The sequence below is a fragment of the Aspergillus brunneoviolaceus genome (assembly GCF_003184695.1).
Source record: "Aspergillus brunneoviolaceus CBS 621.78 unplaced genomic scaffold BO95scaffold_3, whole genome shotgun sequence".
In the NCBI taxonomy this organism is placed as follows: domain Eukaryota; kingdom Fungi; phylum Ascomycota; class Eurotiomycetes; order Eurotiales; family Aspergillaceae; genus Aspergillus; species Aspergillus brunneoviolaceus.
Genome location: NW_020290733.1, coordinates 243,673 through 257,768, shown reverse-complemented (window position 1 = coordinate 257,768; position 14,096 = coordinate 243,673). Strand labels below are relative to the sequence as shown.

Here is a 14,096-nt window from a genome sequence, read left to right as displayed (position 1 = left end):
GAAGTGAGTAAGAGCAGAGGAGAAGAAAGAGAGAGAGGTGGTGGTTTTCGGTCAACAGCTTCAGGGCGGGGTGGCGGGGCAAAGGAAGGATGGAGAACTGTTGAATTGCTTGCTCCTCCGTACCTGCCGGAACGTGAGAATCACACGGGCGGGGAGTAACAACGACCAAACTGTGAGCTACTGTACTATAGAGTAAGTAAGGTAAGTGACTTGAGATTGAGAGTAGTTATTGGGACCGACGAATAACTCAGGAAGTTAATCAACTCGATGAAATTCAGATTCGGCAAGATATAGAAAATTCAACCAATTCCAATGGTGTTCCTTCTTGGTGTTTCCTTACCGCATGGTGATGAGAAGGAGAAATTGCCGGTGAGGTGCCAGCCTGAGGCGAGCCATGATTACTCCCGCTCTATTCAACCATGACGTCGTCGTTGCCATATCCAACGGTTTCGCAAAGGGAACAGGGAGGGAGGAAGACTGGAAGGATTGGAAAACACCATTCATTCATTCAGACCATCATCATGGATACTCCTCCAGGCTCCTTAGGTTAGAGGTGGTCCTCCCCCCAACCAACAGACAACAACCAACCGTCGGTCGAGTATCTTCTTTCGCGATAAGAGCAGAGGCCGGAACGAACGGCCTCATCTTATTCCTTTTCTACATGCCGTGCGGAACAAGGTTGGGCAGGAACAGTTAGTGGTCTTTATTGTCCTTCTGCTGTGCCCTTGTCTCTGTCTGCCCCCCACCCCTTCGTATTGTCTGTCCATCCTCGGCAGCCGCCACAGGGAAACCAATTCTTGATTTGAGGGAAAGCCGCCGGGATCCGCGTCGAGCGATGAAGACACCTCGAAATACCTCAACTGACAAGCATGTGAAATGATGTCAGCGTAACGCTCTGTCTGCCCACCTACTGCAGCACTGCAGCACTGCAGTGCAGCCTTCAAGCCCCTCCCCCCCTCCCCTTCCCCTCCCCCTCCCCACTGGATCTAGAGAGGCTTGCGATAATGATGATCCTCACACCACAACAACCTGTAAATGTGAATTATCGGTTCATACTATTGATCATGATCAGTAGACTAAGCCCTGCTGAGATACCTAATTAGCGATTTTGAACTAGCTCCTGCATCCAGCTCCAGTAAAAATGATAGGGCAGTAATAGTTTGATCCTGGTACTTGACCACTCCTATGATGAAGGCGTCCCAGGCATGCACGCGCGATTACGGCATCATGCAGACGCTGAGATCAAGTCTCAGTCAATAATAGTTAGTTAACTAGTCCTCGCATCTGATGACTGATCTAGTCGAATTGACTCTCGATCTCAGTCAGTTGGTTGCGGGTTAGGCTGAAGTCCCTGCGCCAGTAGAGCGCCTCTGGAGGGGGGGGGAATGGACCCGGGGATTTGTCAATGCCCGTGTGTCACCATCGGCCACCGCTTCGAAGGCGTGCGTGCGACCATTCTGCAGCCGGGCGCATGCCTCGCACAATTGCCATGACATGTGCGCATCATCCCAATCCTGGCAGTGCTGCTATCAGGCGAATGTAATTTTTAGGCTGCATTGGAGTCCCAGCAAAGACATTCAGCCAACAGATAAGGAAATGAGGGTAGGTGTTGCAGCTCTGCAGGTTTCAACGCAATGATACTCAAGTAGATGAATTGAGTTAGCCTATCTGTCGGTAGGACAAGAAGCAACACAATGACAATAATTGAGATCAGGTAGCTTGGTAGGGGGCTGTTAGCAACCAGAACTGTAAGTAAGTCTTGCTTTGAGAAAGCTGTGTTCATCATTATAGGGAAAGGGGGGGATGATGATATCCCTAAGGCCTCCTGTAAGTGGCTAAGGTTCCATTACGGGCAATGGCTTCACAAGCGAACGATAAGTTAGTACGTAGACGCTAAGCCGGAATAAAAGAGTTGGCAGCCGGGTGCAGAGACTAGGACTCAAAATGCCTCACCGTCGATTTAGGGGGAGCATGAGGAAGACGTCTAATTGGTATCTGGTCTTTGTTCTCCGATCGAACCGCGAACTGCGAACTTCATTTGCAAGGAAGGAGCGTCTAAACCATCCGTGTTTTCGGTTGGCTTTCCTACTGCTCTTCCCCACTTCCACCATAATGAAAGTAGCCGCACTGAGTCGTTTAGCGAGGCCGTAGCGAATCTCAACTCGCTCCCTCCTAGCAAAACGCTCGCTTTTTACCTAGACAGACCCCCGAATCCACTCTGAGAAAGTTGGAAAATGGAGTGCACCCAAGACTCCGGGTAAAAATAAGAATTAGTGGCTCCGGAAAGGCATGGAGCACACAATCCATTCGACCACTAGCACCCGGGATACAGCAGCGATGACAATGATGGCGCAGAGAAGAGCGGAATTGGGTTCCGTAGAGGGAAAAGCGATGACGAAAACGTAAAAACATTTGGGATGATATTTTGGACGAGGGAGATACTGGTGCAGTGCTGCGGTTGGACTGCTGGGATGGTTCCTGCCTAAAAACCATGACCTTAATTTCAATCATACGCAACCCCCTTCTATACAAGGCGGTTGAAATTCAAAAAGAATAATGGTTTGACAGCAACGCATGATGGAACCCGATGAGCAGGGCGACTGGAGCAAGATCGTCCGCATCCTTCACATCCGAGTCTGACAGGACATTCTGAAACACTCGAGGTGGAGTCCCATTCCAAAAGACCGGCTCACAACTCACGAGTCACAACTCACGACTTACCGCATGCAACGACGACGCCGCCGCCGCTATTACGCACGAGCCCAAGGCCCGAAGTGTACCAGTAACTAGTACTAGGCACGAAGGGATCATCACAGTAACATGAATTGTTACTAATCCTCGGCCCAATTTTAGGAGGACCTGCTGAAGGCAATGGCGGAATCGACGAAGCTGAGATGATGAGACTAGACTTCCTCTGCCAATGGGAAGCAATGCCATCTGATATCTACAATTCCGATGAATTCGAGGCTTGGTTATCAGTCGTAGGTACTAGTCATCAGCGCGGGATTTACCGCCTGGTTGGACCGACGGGGTTGGCTGGGCGCGGGAGCCTGAGTTTCGATGACTACCTCATGTTCCACTGATCGATGACGAGCAGAGCAAATCACTGAACTGTATTAATATCACTTTTATCATTGAAGGAAAAAGACTCTTTTCTTTTCTCTTAAGTCTCAAAATGCGGGCGGGGCCACCTGCTCCGCCCGGCTAATGGTTCTGGTTCATAATTTCAATAGTACGTCGCCCTTCTGTGGACTATGTTGCCGTGACTAAGACAGCAGCAGCAGCAGGTGGAATGGAAGGAATGGAACGGAATGGGTGGAGTCTCCCAGCAGGCGGGAGCCGATACAGATTGATTGTCAGATATACTTCCCTCATAGGTTGAACCACTGATAGAAAGTAGGCCACGAGCTGTCCAGTCCCTGAAAGGGCAGAGAAAGAATGGCAGATCCGAGTCTGAACCATACCATTCTTGTGATCGCCCCCGTCTTGCACCCTTTGACTTCCCGCCCCCCTTCAACGTTGGTCATGACGACACGACCCTGGGTGTCGGTGCAGCAGAACAAAACGAATGCAGACAATAGGGAGGGAGGGGTATGGAGGGGAAGAAGGGAGATTGATACATTAGAACAAGCCTCGATTGACTGCAAGTGAGTTATTGTGGCTTTTCTGCCGTTGAGATCAAGATCAGACACACTGCGTAAGTAGTCGTAATTTATGACTGGGGGGGGGTGAGGGGAGGGGGTGGAGGAGGGGTTCAAACAAAGATACTTATGAACATCATCATAGTCAACAATAATGCAAAGCAAAAGGTTTTTATAGTATGAAACCAAGTCCTAATTGGAGGTTGCCCAAGATGCGACCGAGTAACAGGGGTGGTGGAACGATCGAATCAACCTGGATGATAGATGATGAATGAGGTGAGTGATGATGCCACAGGGAAAGCACTCCAGAGAACTGGAAAAGACTCGCATCACCGGTTCGTTCCTCCATCCAGGAACCACCAACAGGGAAGGGAAAATTAAGCCTAGTTGTATATTTCAAAATTACACCTACGTAGTAAGTTGAAGTACTACTATTCGGTAGAACAAACCAGCCAACCACTTGATAGGTAGGTAGTTAGTAGTCATGAGAGTCGGCTGCCGCTTCTCCGGTCCATCCAGGCAAGCGTTACTTTGATGATTACCTAGTACTAGGTAGTTATTAAACACATCATTCCATCACCACCATCATCCATCCCTACATGGATTGCTGCATTGAAAAAGGACCCGAGCAGCTGCCTCACCCGAACAACAACACTTCAAATTATCCTCCTGTGGTTGACTGACACAGTGGAAAAAATCATCATCAAGTCTGAAACCTGATCCCCACATTCCGTGCAGCTGCTTTGAGTATCAGCTGCCTTATTCCTCATGCGTACGGTCTTGAGTTGTTAGCCTCATTATTTTGTTATTGTTATTGTTGTTATTATCGTTATTGTGGTGGTGGTGGTGGTGGTCATCTCCCTGGTTTCATCAGATTTGCACATCCTACCCCTGTCTTATCATTGGATTTTAATTTTCCTTACTCCGAGATTCGATTTTCGGTTTTTACCGTTTTACCTGAGGCAATCACTATAAATTACTACCACGTACTATTTTGCTTCCGCTAAACCAGACCGGTGCAATTACGGAGCGAAAGAAGTGGAGATCGATCTGACCCTGAGGACTTCCTTCCTTTTGGCGCTGGGCTTTCTGGTCATATAGAGATATTTCCAGCAGCTACAGCCCAGCTGGAATTTGAGCTCCGAACTCCTTTTTCATCTTCTGATCACTACTCCAGTCGCTCTCATATACCTACCTACCTATGCCACGACTTCAACCATCTACTCAGTTACCAACTGCTTGCTAGTTACCAACAGCCACTACCTACTTACATCTATACCTCCCTTACTACCACTACCTACCTACCTATCGCAACTACCTTTGCAATCTATCTCGCCTCACCTCTGTGGTCTATTACTGCTGCCTAGGATTTCGCGGGGAAAGAGACCTTTGATCCGGTGGTCTCATTCTACCTACCATCGACTTCTGCGCATCGTTTCCCCCAATTTTCCGCCCGTTCAATTGACCGCCAGCCGGCACAGCCACTTCGCTCGAGTTCATCTAAATAACCGCCCTTCCGCCTTCATCTCTAATCACTGTTCCACGAGCAACGGAGTTTCTCGCCTCAACTGTTCGGCATAGGGCCGCCACAATCGGTCGGAGAAAAATGAGTTCGTCTTCTGTTCGAGTACAACACCCACCCACCGGAACTCCTAAAGGGGTCGTCGCTTCTCCCGCCAGTTCAAGTCCAACCTCCATGAACTTCGACATTGTCCGCTGTTCGAGATGTCAGCGCTCCATGAGCCTTGAGAACGAGTCATCCCCCGGTGTGGTTCGTTTCGGCATGAACTCCTACTACTGCAGCCGGTGTGCGTCCATGGTCGGCTTCATTCGTTGAAAGACGGAATCAATGGACCAACACTCGTGATTTCAATTCGGATGAACCAAACAACATCAACATGAACAGTGCTTTCGTCACCTACTCTAACCGCTTGTACCCGAATCAGAACCAGGCCACAAACCGACGTGAAATCGCTGGTCTTCCAATGTGTGCCTCTACCTTTATCCGCACGCTCGCTTCCACGGCACTGCTCGGGAATGCCGCCATTCAACCCAAATCATATATCCGCAATCCATTGAATTGGACCTGCATGGGTGCAGCCTGAATGTTGACGATCTGTTTCCTGGGCCAGTCTGGGTGCCATGCGGCCTCAACGATCAATACTTCCGAAGAACATGGAAGAGCCTGCTGCTCACGCGCTTTGCCCGAACCCCCCCCCCTGCATGAAGACTAAGGCAGATTTTCTGAGAAAATTGGAATCTTTTGGAAGCGATACTTTTGACAAGTCTCGCTCTGTGCTCTCGATCTGAAGAAGGAAAGATCTACAAGATTTCATCTGTTCCTTCCTAAGTCAAAGGATGGGGAATCGAATGGCGTCTGATGTCTGCGCATTGTTGTATTGCGCATTGTAACCCTTGGCCCAGGCATGTAGCATCTGGATCCCCACGTTCCAAGAATGTGTTATGTTTGTTCCATTCCGCAGCTTCAGGGTTCCAGGCCACGACTTCTTGTGACCGAATACATTAGCCAGTCTTGTTTTGCATGTGTTGATAGCCCCCTTTGTATGTATGCAGGAAAGCTGCCAGTGAAACTCAACAAATGTTCTCCAATTAATTGACATCGACAGCTTTACAATAGAACGCTTGCGTGTATTTTGCCATCAGCGACCGTAATTTGTTTTGATCTTGTGCTAACAAGCGCCGATCTCATTTGTATCGGTTGACCACAGTAAACGTAGCGTAGCACTCCACCACTACAAAAAGTAATCAGGAGAAATACCCGTCCTACTTCGTCCTACTTGTCCCAATATAGTAGCTGCATGCCAAAGGTGCTTCGTGCTTGAGGCCTTGTCTTAATATTGTCTTCTCACAAGGTCTAAGCTGCAATAGCACTTTCCCCCCGGAATTTGAACCCCGCGATATGGGGTAGCGAGGTAAACAATGGTCAATTACCTCAGACTGAATCAACATTAACATTGCGTATGCCTATGATACACACCAAATACAGTTCTTCCACTTTACTGCCTTGAGGTGGTTATACTTAGACATCTTCAGCGTCTGCTCAACCTTTCCCCTTTCCTCTTTATTATTTTTTTTTGGTGGTTTCCCCCTTCCCTTCGCTCTTCCCCGCCCGCCGCAGCACCCGCACATGCCCCGAGCCCACTCAACCATCCCCTCAAACTGACTAGCGCTGTCCCTCTCTATAAGTGTGTGTGTGTCTTCTCTTCTCCCCTCCCGCTTTTTACTTTTTGGGTAGTGTCTTCCCATCACTGCATCGTCATCATGGATCAAACTGAGGTGGTCTATTTTAGCTCCAGCGCGATTTTTTCATGACTACAGTTCCCCTCCTCAAGCTAACAGAGAATCAAGACTAGCCTCTCCGCAAGATTGGGACTTGGTTTACATTGTTGTCCTGGCAGCCTATCACACTTTCACGACTTACTAGAGCTGGCTTGGTTGATTTCATTCTAGTCGCAGTAGTGGAGGTCCACTAGACTAGGCAGGCTCGAGTCGGATAACAGCTGGAGCTTCACTATTATCCTCTTTCGCAAGGCCCCCTTTGCCAAGGTCACCGTTGCGAAACGCGAATCCCCGCTGGCGTGCTTGCTTGCCAGGGGGGGCGCGTAAGAGGCGTTTGTTCTTGTTGGTGACTTGGTATGGACCTCTTCCCGTCGTGCCCCTCCTTCTCGCTCTGTCGTCGGCCCGGTAGGTAATGGTCCATGATGTACGGAGTACTCCGTAGTCTGTAAGTTATCTAATGGACAGTAAGTTAAAACAAACGACAGCGAGCTATAGAAAAGCCTCCAGCGATCCCCCGCCTTCCCTCCTCACCCCCTCCCCCTTGCAGCCCGAGAGGGAAACTTAGTCTGGTTTGTCGCGCACACATCTACGTAATATGTTGACTGAAATGATGTGATTATCATGCCTGATTGGTTCAAATCGGTTGGAATGGAAAGATGAAGTAGCTACTAGACACTGCTACATATCACCCGTACCACACACAGCATTAGATAGTCGGAAAGGTTAATCTCAACCTTGATGGAAAAAGAAAGAAGGTTTGGGATTGACCCAAGATAAACAATAGTTCATGCGATGTTCTTCGGGGAGATCATCTTCTTCCCGCCCCCGACATGGAGAAAAATCAACCAGACCAGAAACACTAGAAAGTCAAAATCGGGCAAATGAAGCAGAGAAAAATGACTTAACTCAATGCACTGTAGTTAACTACCGGGTGGACGCAGCGGACTACTAAGTTGAGGGTCAACCAGTAAACCTACCATGAAATTCAAAAGTGTAAATTCCTATCTTGCTCAGTCCCGCCTACAGCTACTCCTAGTACCGTAGCTGCCTTCCCTTTGCAGTTGTCTATGGTTGTCAACCTTGGTCGGGTAAGTCGAGTATTTCGCTGTTCGCTGATCAGTGGGTCGGTGTTGAGTGACGCCGTGGTTTGGGGGTGGAGGTTGGTTTCATCGGTTGTCTGGTCTGCGGCCTGCCTGTCTCCATGGTTCCACTCCGGCAAAGCTGTCACTTGCCTGGATAAGCAATTGCAAAAGAGGCCAAAAAAAAAGGGGGTGAGAGGTGGATGTCTCTTTCATGACGATCCCAGTCCAGTTTAAGAAGGTGGTGACAATCTTTAGTTCATAGCATGGTCTCATCAATAGTTAAGGTAAGGCCAGGTCGTAGAACCATCGCGGAAGTGCTAAATAAACAATTGACAGACTCAAAGTATGATCTGCCATGTGCGCTCAGGAACGCGGACATGTCAAAAAGGAAAAGTCACACTTGACGGATGGCTTCTTTTCAGAGCTTCCTTGGACATGTGACCGGTAATTTACCTTCTCATCTACGTTGTCACTGCACTAACTGTCGCAAGTCTTGCTGAAACTATTTCTTTTCTTTTTTTTTTTTTTTTTACTTATTTCCCCCCCTCAATTTGGAGAAACTCTCACCTCGGTTGCCATTTACCTTTGTGAAAGCAGGCAGAACTTCTTCTACGAGTATGAGCGCCCTTTGCATGGAACCCAGAATCCCTGAAGGGTAATATGAGTTCGGATCGCTCATGCATCCTCCACGGACCCATAAAGCTCTTCATCAATAATTCCTCCCCAGTGCTGTGGACACGTGCGCGCAACATGAGTCGCCGTCTCAATTGTATGAAGCTGCGATTCTCAAAGCATGATCTGAAGGTTCCCGAGGAGAGAATACAGCACTGGAGAAACCGTGACACCATCGAAAGCTTGGTCCATGCGACCGTGGTTAAGGGCCTGACCTTGGGCACAGTCTGCGGCTCATCGCACCAGTTATGGGATACCTGTACTCCGTAAATATATCGTCGAGGCTGGTGATATTCGAGGATGCATGATACGTCGCGCGAACCCGCCTCATTCGGACAAGCGCCTGCCTGGCCTTCCCCGTCTTTTCTAGACGAGTGATAGCTCTGCTAGCGGAAGATCTTACCAAGACTATGGGACCGTGGAGCAGAGCAGCCTGAGGGCGGATCTTGCCTATCGATCGATCGCTCCAACTATCGGTCCTTCCTTTGGGAAGTGGGGTTGGTTCCATTCCTGTGAATTCCCATGTCGTTTGGTGACTAAATCATCCGTCCTGACTGGTGAGCTCAAGATGATGAGACCGGCTGGGACTACAAGGATATTTTGCGCAAGCTGACGTTTAGTCGAGTCGTAGTCGATGGCAAGGCATTTTGGCTTTCTCTTTGCGAGCTGAATCCGGCCCCGAAGCTCATATGAGCCTACTTCATTTTCATCCTGTCGGTTGTAGGACCACCGTGACCGAATCCATCCTCCAACAAGGTCTTCATCGCTCCACACCAATCTGATTAACAAACTTGGGGGCGCGCGTGTGTCTGTATGTATGTGTGTGTACTGCAGCCCAGCTTTCCACACTTTGAGATCCCACTTCTCGAGGTTTCACCTCCTCAGGTCCGCTTTCCAATTCGGTGATGACGGACCGAAGACAGGCATCTGCCGCCCGAGCGTTTGGTGTATCCTGACCCCGTCCCGAGCTGTCAGGCCCCAGACCCCTGCAGTGCGACCGTCGTGGAATGTATCCGGCGGTGACCGGAGCGACGAAAGTCGGAGGTGGCAGACGAAGCATCTGTGCATTGGGGGTGGCTGGGACAATGGGAGATTTGAGGAATATGACCCTTCAGATGCACCAGGGGTCACCGCAGTTGGATCTCGATCGCCCGGCGACTGGGACCAGGGGCAACTTCGGCAGCCACAAGGACATCACGTCTGTGAATATTTCAACTGCCTCTTGTCAAAAGTGACCTTCATCCAATCGTTGCGATAGTGTTTTGTCGCTTCCACGGGAATTGTCTTGGTTTCTGTATGACTTACACTGACTATAGGGACTCGCTCATGATGACCGCCGAATAACTTCCGTTTGCCATTGTCGCCCTTCAAGTAGATGGAATTTCGAGTTCCCTATTTTGGGAATACCTTAACAGATAGCCGAGACAACTAATATGACACAAAAACACCGCCACTGGACGAGTGCTCGTCTGCCAGACGAGGGAAAATATCAGACATGAGACAGGTTGGTCACTGTCACAACCAGCTCCACCTTAGCCGGGGCTGAGGTTATCTGTATTGGCGTCAAGTCTGGAGAAGGCGAGAACTAGACCAAGAAGATGGAGAGGGGGGAAAAAAGCAAAAAGCAAAAGTTTTCAGGTTGACTCCGCTGAGGTATCTAGTCTATGGTGACTCCTGAGCGCTGGAGCCTTCGTGTCTGATCCGAGAGGACCATCCTGGTTTCGCAGACTTTATTGGCTGGAAAATGGCTTTCTCGTCTTGCGTTTTTTACTTAGACTCTCCATGCAATCAGCCAGGACCAGACCATGCAGTGCTGTCTGGTGTCTGGTGGTGTCTGGTGGTGTCTACTGCGGTCTGCTGTCGGTGGCTGTCCTGGGATCTGGCGGTGTAATTGTAAATGTAAATGTGACAGCCAAGTACTGTAATAAGCAGAGAACAACAATTGGAAAACTGTAGGAGGAAGCAACAATACATTCCATTGTACTTTATTCCATTTGATTAGATTTTACTTAACTTAATTTTATTCCATTTAATTTCCTTCTGTTTCAGACTTTTCACTGACACTTCCTGAATCCTTCATGTCATTGCTTTCTACCTCTCTGTGTTGACCTCCCTGACTTGTTACTTGTTACTTGTTACTTGTTACTTTTTGATATATCCATCCACCACAGTCGATCATGCATGACATATCATCCCCCCTCGTCCTTCCTGAACCTGACACATCTTCTTCCCCTTCCCAGTGCCCACACCTCCTCTCCCTCTCCCCAAAGCCTCTCAGCATCTGATCCACTCACACTTCTCGATTTCGAAGTACAAGAGACAGCTTTGGTTTCCAGCAATCAGAGAAAGATAACCCTTCCTTCATTCGTCAGCGGATGCATCCGTGCCTCTCGTTTATCCTCGCTGAGCGGATCTGACTTGCTCACTTCCGAGCTCCATACCCATCTCCATGTCCATGGTATTTTTAGGTATCCCTCGCACTAGCGATCTGCTGCTGCTGCTCCTGCTACTACTAACGTTACTTGATCTTTCGCGTGATTCTCTTCCTCTTTCTGCCCCCTTCCTGAATCTACCGTCTCATTCGAACCTCGATTTCGCCGAAGCTGGTTACTTCTGCGTCAGTTTCGGTCTCAACGTCTCAGCTGTCTCTGGGTGGTGGGACGCCCTCCATGTAGGCAATCGATCGACCCTCCTCCGGCCCTTTGCTCGTATCGCTTTAAAATCGACGAAGGTGCAGTCACTCAGCTGGATCCTCCCGCTGCGGATCAGTGCTTCTTAAGCAGTCCGACCTCACTCGTTCATCTGTGCGACCGGAGCTTCCTGGAACCTAGAACGGTAAGCAGGCCCGCCTTGAGCACCTTCCAGCACTTATTTCTACGGCGAGGTCTCTGGGTTATTTCTGACCCGATACTGATCACTGATCACTGATCACCATCTCCTGGATCAACAGAGTTCAACTCTATCATCACTTTCCCGCTGGGTTCCGAGCTTTGGCGCGGAGCCTGTCTGGGAACCAACCGGACGCAGCAAACCCGTGTGACTGGTCCCTCAAGTACCGACGGATCGATCTATACAACTACTAGGTATAATCGGAAGCCGTGACGGTGCTCCAATCACCACGACTGCACGATAACATGCCTGCACCAACGTCCTCGCGCGACAAAGGGCGAACGTCCAAGCAGGGAAGGTCGGATGAGGAGTTTGTCTTGTTCCTCCAGGGAGTAGGTTCCTCGACCGTGCTCGCTGCCTTCGTGTCTTGCTTATCTCTCCGTTGAACTAGATCCCAGCGCATTGCCGCTGGCAGGAGCTCAAAGACCTGGTCCGCCAAACAGCCCTACATATCCGACAGGCTGTAGTGTACGATGACCAGCATGGATTTCCAACCGGGCTAGGACAGATCATCGTTAAGAACGAGGACGAAGCGTGGCGAACATATCGTGCGTACTTGAGCCTTCTCCATTGCCATCGAAGCCGGGTGACTGGTCAATAAACGTGCATGGACTGACACCGCGTTTCTCCAGAGAGGCTATCCACGACCGGCTGGGAGGGCCAAAGCCTCGTTGTGACACTAGCTCGGACCAGCTCGCCTACACGCCCGGTTGCTGGCCCGACGAAGAGTCCCACGTGTTTGATTCCTGCTAATTATATTGCGGGCTATTCGACGCCGCCGAGGGTCACGCAGAACATGGCCGTTCCTCCTTCCCCAATATCTCCTGAGTAAGTGAAAATAGCTAGGGTAGGCTGAGTCCGACTTGGTTTGTCGGCTGACACCGAACAGACCTGTCATCTCCACGAGTCCAACGTATCCGAATTCCGAATATGGCCCGGTGATTGACCTCATGAGTATACCTCATCAGCATCAGCCCTTCCTGCCTGTTTTCGCCGACCCAGTCACTCAGCCCGCCATTCGTGCTATACCACAGTCTCCCGCCTCTCTCCGGCACAATTTCAGAGATGCTTTCGCTATACCCATCCTCCCCTCCTACCCATTCCCCGCTGTTCAGCCATTCGTCGAAGGCCCCATAAGCACGCGATTTGGCACCACAGCCGGACGACGAACCAATTTCCCCCGTAAACCTATTCAAAACTACCATTCCGACAATCTGAACTTCACCTCGCAGGCCTATCACCAGCCCAGCAGCTCCGCGGGTCCCGCACACTTCTCACCACGTCGTACTATCTTTGTGCAAAACCTCAGCCCCGCAACGAGTGGCCTGGCACTGCGTGACCTCTTCCAGGCCTCAGGGGTCGCAATCGAGCAATGCGAGGTGCCGCTGGACACGGAATCTGGACGCTGCAGAGGCTTCGCGCGGGTCACCTTCCGAACTGCCGAGGAAGCCAAACGCACCATCGCCCTGTACAACGGCTGCACCTTCCTGGGGGCCAGGATCCGCGTGAAAATCGACAGGAGTATGCTTCAGAACACATCAAATGCCCCGCTAGACCCCGTCAATTTCACCAGAACTAGCACCAATACTAGCATAGGGAATCACAACCCCCTCCGCCAAAGCAATATGCAATTCAAACCCCCGACAAATACCTCTAAAGACCACCGCCGTGGCTCCCCAACGAAAGATACATCACTCAGCGAAGCCACAGCCCCAGCAACCTCGAGGGATACCTCACCTCCAGCGTTCCCATCGTCTTCCACTTCCACGGCCGTAAAACAGACCGACCGCTGTGGCCCACTGGTGGTCAACGGGTCTGGAACTGGACGCAGAGCTGTGGCGACCTAGTATCGCTCACTTAGGCAAGGTATTTGGTCCTACCTAGCCAGCATCCCCCCCTATTCACCTCTCATTCGTGGTCTTAGAGCCGTGAAAGAATTGTCTGTCCGCGTGCCCATGAAATCCGACAGACAATTGAAAGAGTGGAATGGGACGGACCCATTCCCTTTGGCGGCCCTTCTTACTCCAATGTAGATTTTGGTCCACGGCTTGGAGGAGAGCGCCACATGTCTGTTGCATGTAACCTTCTTGTTTTCATGTTGGGGTTCTTCCAGTGTATTGTTTCCCTTCTTTTATTTTCATGGGGTGCAGGTAGATCAGTATAAGAAACTTAGATAGGCAGAGACGAAGGGTCTCCAAGGCGTTATGAGTTCGGACTTTGGCTGCTTCTTAGAGATGGTCTCTTTTTTATTTGTTTTTTCTCTTGACTATTTTTCTTGGAATATAGGGGGTTTGCGCGATAGAAAAAGACTAATCTAAATACGTTTATCTCACCCATTGTTGCTGCGAGTTTGGATCAACTAAGCGGTTTCCCTTATTCCAAGGAACGCCTTGAATCTATATGTAATAGCATTATTTTCCTCGTTTCACTCAACAATGTGTCGTATCATCTATCAAATCTAATTCTGCGGGTCAACCCAACCCTGGCTGTCCTCAGCATCAGGAAGTGAGTT

At 49.9% G+C, this 14,096-nt stretch overlaps 5 protein-coding genes across 5 annotated transcripts; 4 read left to right on the top strand and 1 right to left on the bottom strand.

The window, feature by feature from the left end:
• Window positions 1-1,069: 1,069 nt before the first annotated feature.
• Window positions 1,070-1,947, bottom strand: BO95DRAFT_438073 (uncharacterized protein). Its single transcript, XM_025585419.1, has one exon. It carries the CDS (start codon window positions 1,784-1,786, stop codon window positions 1,547-1,549), a length of 240 nt encoding a protein of 79 aa, XP_025447332.1. The 5' UTR covers window positions 1,787-1,947; the 3' UTR covers window positions 1,070-1,546.
• Window positions 1,948-5,247: 3,300 nt separating this feature from the next.
• Window positions 5,248-5,478, top strand: BO95DRAFT_351109 (uncharacterized protein; the record flags this gene model as incomplete). The annotated part of the gene is made up of 1 exon (XM_025582072.1): window positions 5,248-5,478. One exon carries the CDS (start codon window positions 5,248-5,250, stop codon window positions 5,476-5,478), a length of 231 nt encoding a protein of 76 aa, XP_025447331.1.
• A 3,111-nt stretch (window positions 5,479-8,589) lies between these two features.
• On the top strand, window positions 8,590-9,398 carry BO95DRAFT_438071 (uncharacterized protein). Its single transcript, XM_025585418.1, has 2 exons — window positions 8,590-9,252; window positions 9,327-9,398. Exon 1 carries the CDS (start codon window positions 8,684-8,686, stop codon window positions 8,963-8,965), a length of 282 nt encoding a protein of 93 aa, XP_025447330.1. The 5' UTR covers window positions 8,590-8,683; the 3' UTR covers window positions 8,966-9,252; window positions 9,327-9,398.
• BO95DRAFT_114382 (uncharacterized protein) lies at window positions 9,359-10,295 on the top strand. Its single transcript, XM_025580397.1, has 2 exons — window positions 9,359-9,926; window positions 10,012-10,295. The coding sequence occupies exons 1-2, from the start codon at window positions 9,513-9,515 to the stop codon at window positions 10,105-10,107; spliced, it is 510 nt and encodes a 169-aa protein (XP_025447329.1). The 5' UTR covers window positions 9,359-9,512; the 3' UTR covers window positions 10,108-10,295.
• A 1,534-nt stretch (window positions 10,296-11,829) lies between these two features.
• Window positions 11,830-13,431, top strand: BO95DRAFT_458717 (RNA-binding protein; the record flags this gene model as incomplete). The annotated part of the gene is made up of 4 exons (XM_025588589.1): window positions 11,830-11,916; window positions 11,976-12,132; window positions 12,217-12,412; window positions 12,474-13,431. The coding sequence occupies 4 exons, from the start codon at window positions 11,830-11,832 to the stop codon at window positions 13,429-13,431; spliced, it is 1,398 nt and encodes a 465-aa protein (XP_025447328.1).
• Window positions 13,432-14,096: the final 665 nt, after the last annotated feature.

Coding starts and splice junctions, on each gene's coding strand:
- BO95DRAFT_438073 (XM_025585419.1), bottom strand. CDS start 1,786: ATGATGAACACAGCTTTCTCAAAGCAAGACTTACTTACAGTTCTGGTT.
- BO95DRAFT_438071 (XM_025585418.1), top strand. CDS start 8,684: ATGAGTTCGGATCGCTCATGCATCCTCCACGGACCCATAAAGCTCTTC.
- BO95DRAFT_114382 (XM_025580397.1), top strand. CDS start 9,513: ATGTGTGTGTACTGCAGCCCAGCTTTCCACACTTTGAGATCCCACTTC. Junction 9,927..10,011: donor TCAACTGCCTCTTGTCAAAA/GTGACCTTCATC, acceptor CACTGACTATAG/GGACTCGCTCATGATGACCG.